Raw genomic sequence first — 1,053 nt, forward strand, 5'->3', positions numbered from 1 at the left:
TGGGCTCTGCAGAGATGGGACCGAAGGCCAGACCCGTCAGTCCCGATAACATCTTCAGGATTGGTATGCTTCGAGCACTATTTTGCGCGAGTGAGGACTCTGCTTACTAACTTGGATGGTTCTGGTGCAATGTAGGATCGATATCGAAGGTGTTTCCTGATCTGATGCTTCTCCAGCTCCGTGACCGTGGCGTCCTTGATCTCGATGAAGAGGTCCTCTTTCGTCTTGAAGGCCAGGAGTCGTTTTCCTGATAACTAACCCTATAACTGTGGTGGGTGATCATTGTAGATCGGCAAGAAGTTCCCTCAGTGGAAGTCCGCCATCCAGAACGTCTTTCCTACGAAGCGGGGCATAACTTGGCGTCAGTTGGGATCCCATATGGCCGGCCTCCCACGCTCCTCGTAAGTCATCACACTCTCAAGATTTTTTCGTCGCAACGATGAACTCAGACTCCTCTCACGCAGGCCGTGTGGCGGGTTATGGGGAGACTGCAACGTCACCACTGATGAGATACTGAGACGCATCAACTCGCAGAAAACCATTCAACCCATCGGTACGTTGGAGGGTGGCTCCACTCAGACCAGCTTCAACATTGTTCTCACTCATCATTTCATTCCAAAGACACTAGACCATCGTACAGCAATTTTGGGTTCGCCCTGCTTGGCCGTCTCCTTGAGGAGCTTGTTGGCGAAAGCTTTGAATCGTACGTCGAGAAGAACATTCTCCAATCGTTGAACATGACCAACACCGGATTCACGGTACGCCTCACAAACTTGTCCCACAACGTTGACCGAAGTGATCAAATTAATCGGGTGTGGCCATCAGTTTACACCCGAGGTAAAAAGCAAGATGGCTGTGGGCTACTTCGATGGAACAGACCAACCTGCGCCTCTTTATGATCTGGGATGGGAAGCTCCCGCAGGCCAGATGTACGCACCATCACTTGAAAGGGAAGCTTCAGGGATGCAAGAGATCTCATGCTTTACATGTGCGCGTGTTAGGTATTCCACGGTGGAGGATCTGTGCCACTTGATGTCCCTCATCTTCAGGGAC

At 51.2% G+C, this 1,053-nt stretch overlaps 1 protein-coding gene across 1 annotated transcript in view; it reads left to right on the forward strand.

Annotated features, from left to right (window-relative positions):
• Positions 1 to 378: 378 nt before the first annotated feature.
• The window catches only part of ACA1_018000 (betalactamase), a gene marked incomplete at both ends in the record, with an annotated part of 1,779 nt that continues 1,104 nt past the window's right edge, over positions 379 to 1,053 (forward strand). The window contains 5 exons of the mRNA XM_004335706.1: positions 379 to 401; positions 465 to 553; positions 622 to 758; positions 826 to 929; positions 1,002 to 1,053. Of these exons, the coding sequence (XP_004335754.1) occupies positions 379 to 401; positions 465 to 553; positions 622 to 758; positions 826 to 929; positions 1,002 to 1,053 (405 nt within the window). The remainder of the gene's footprint in view (positions 402 to 464; positions 554 to 621; positions 759 to 825; positions 930 to 1,001) is intronic.

This window comes from Acanthamoeba castellanii, assembly GCF_000313135.1.
Source record: "Acanthamoeba castellanii str. Neff unplaced genomic scaffold scf7180000083885, whole genome shotgun sequence".
Taxonomy (NCBI): domain Eukaryota; phylum Discosea; order Longamoebia; family Acanthamoebidae; genus Acanthamoeba; species Acanthamoeba castellanii.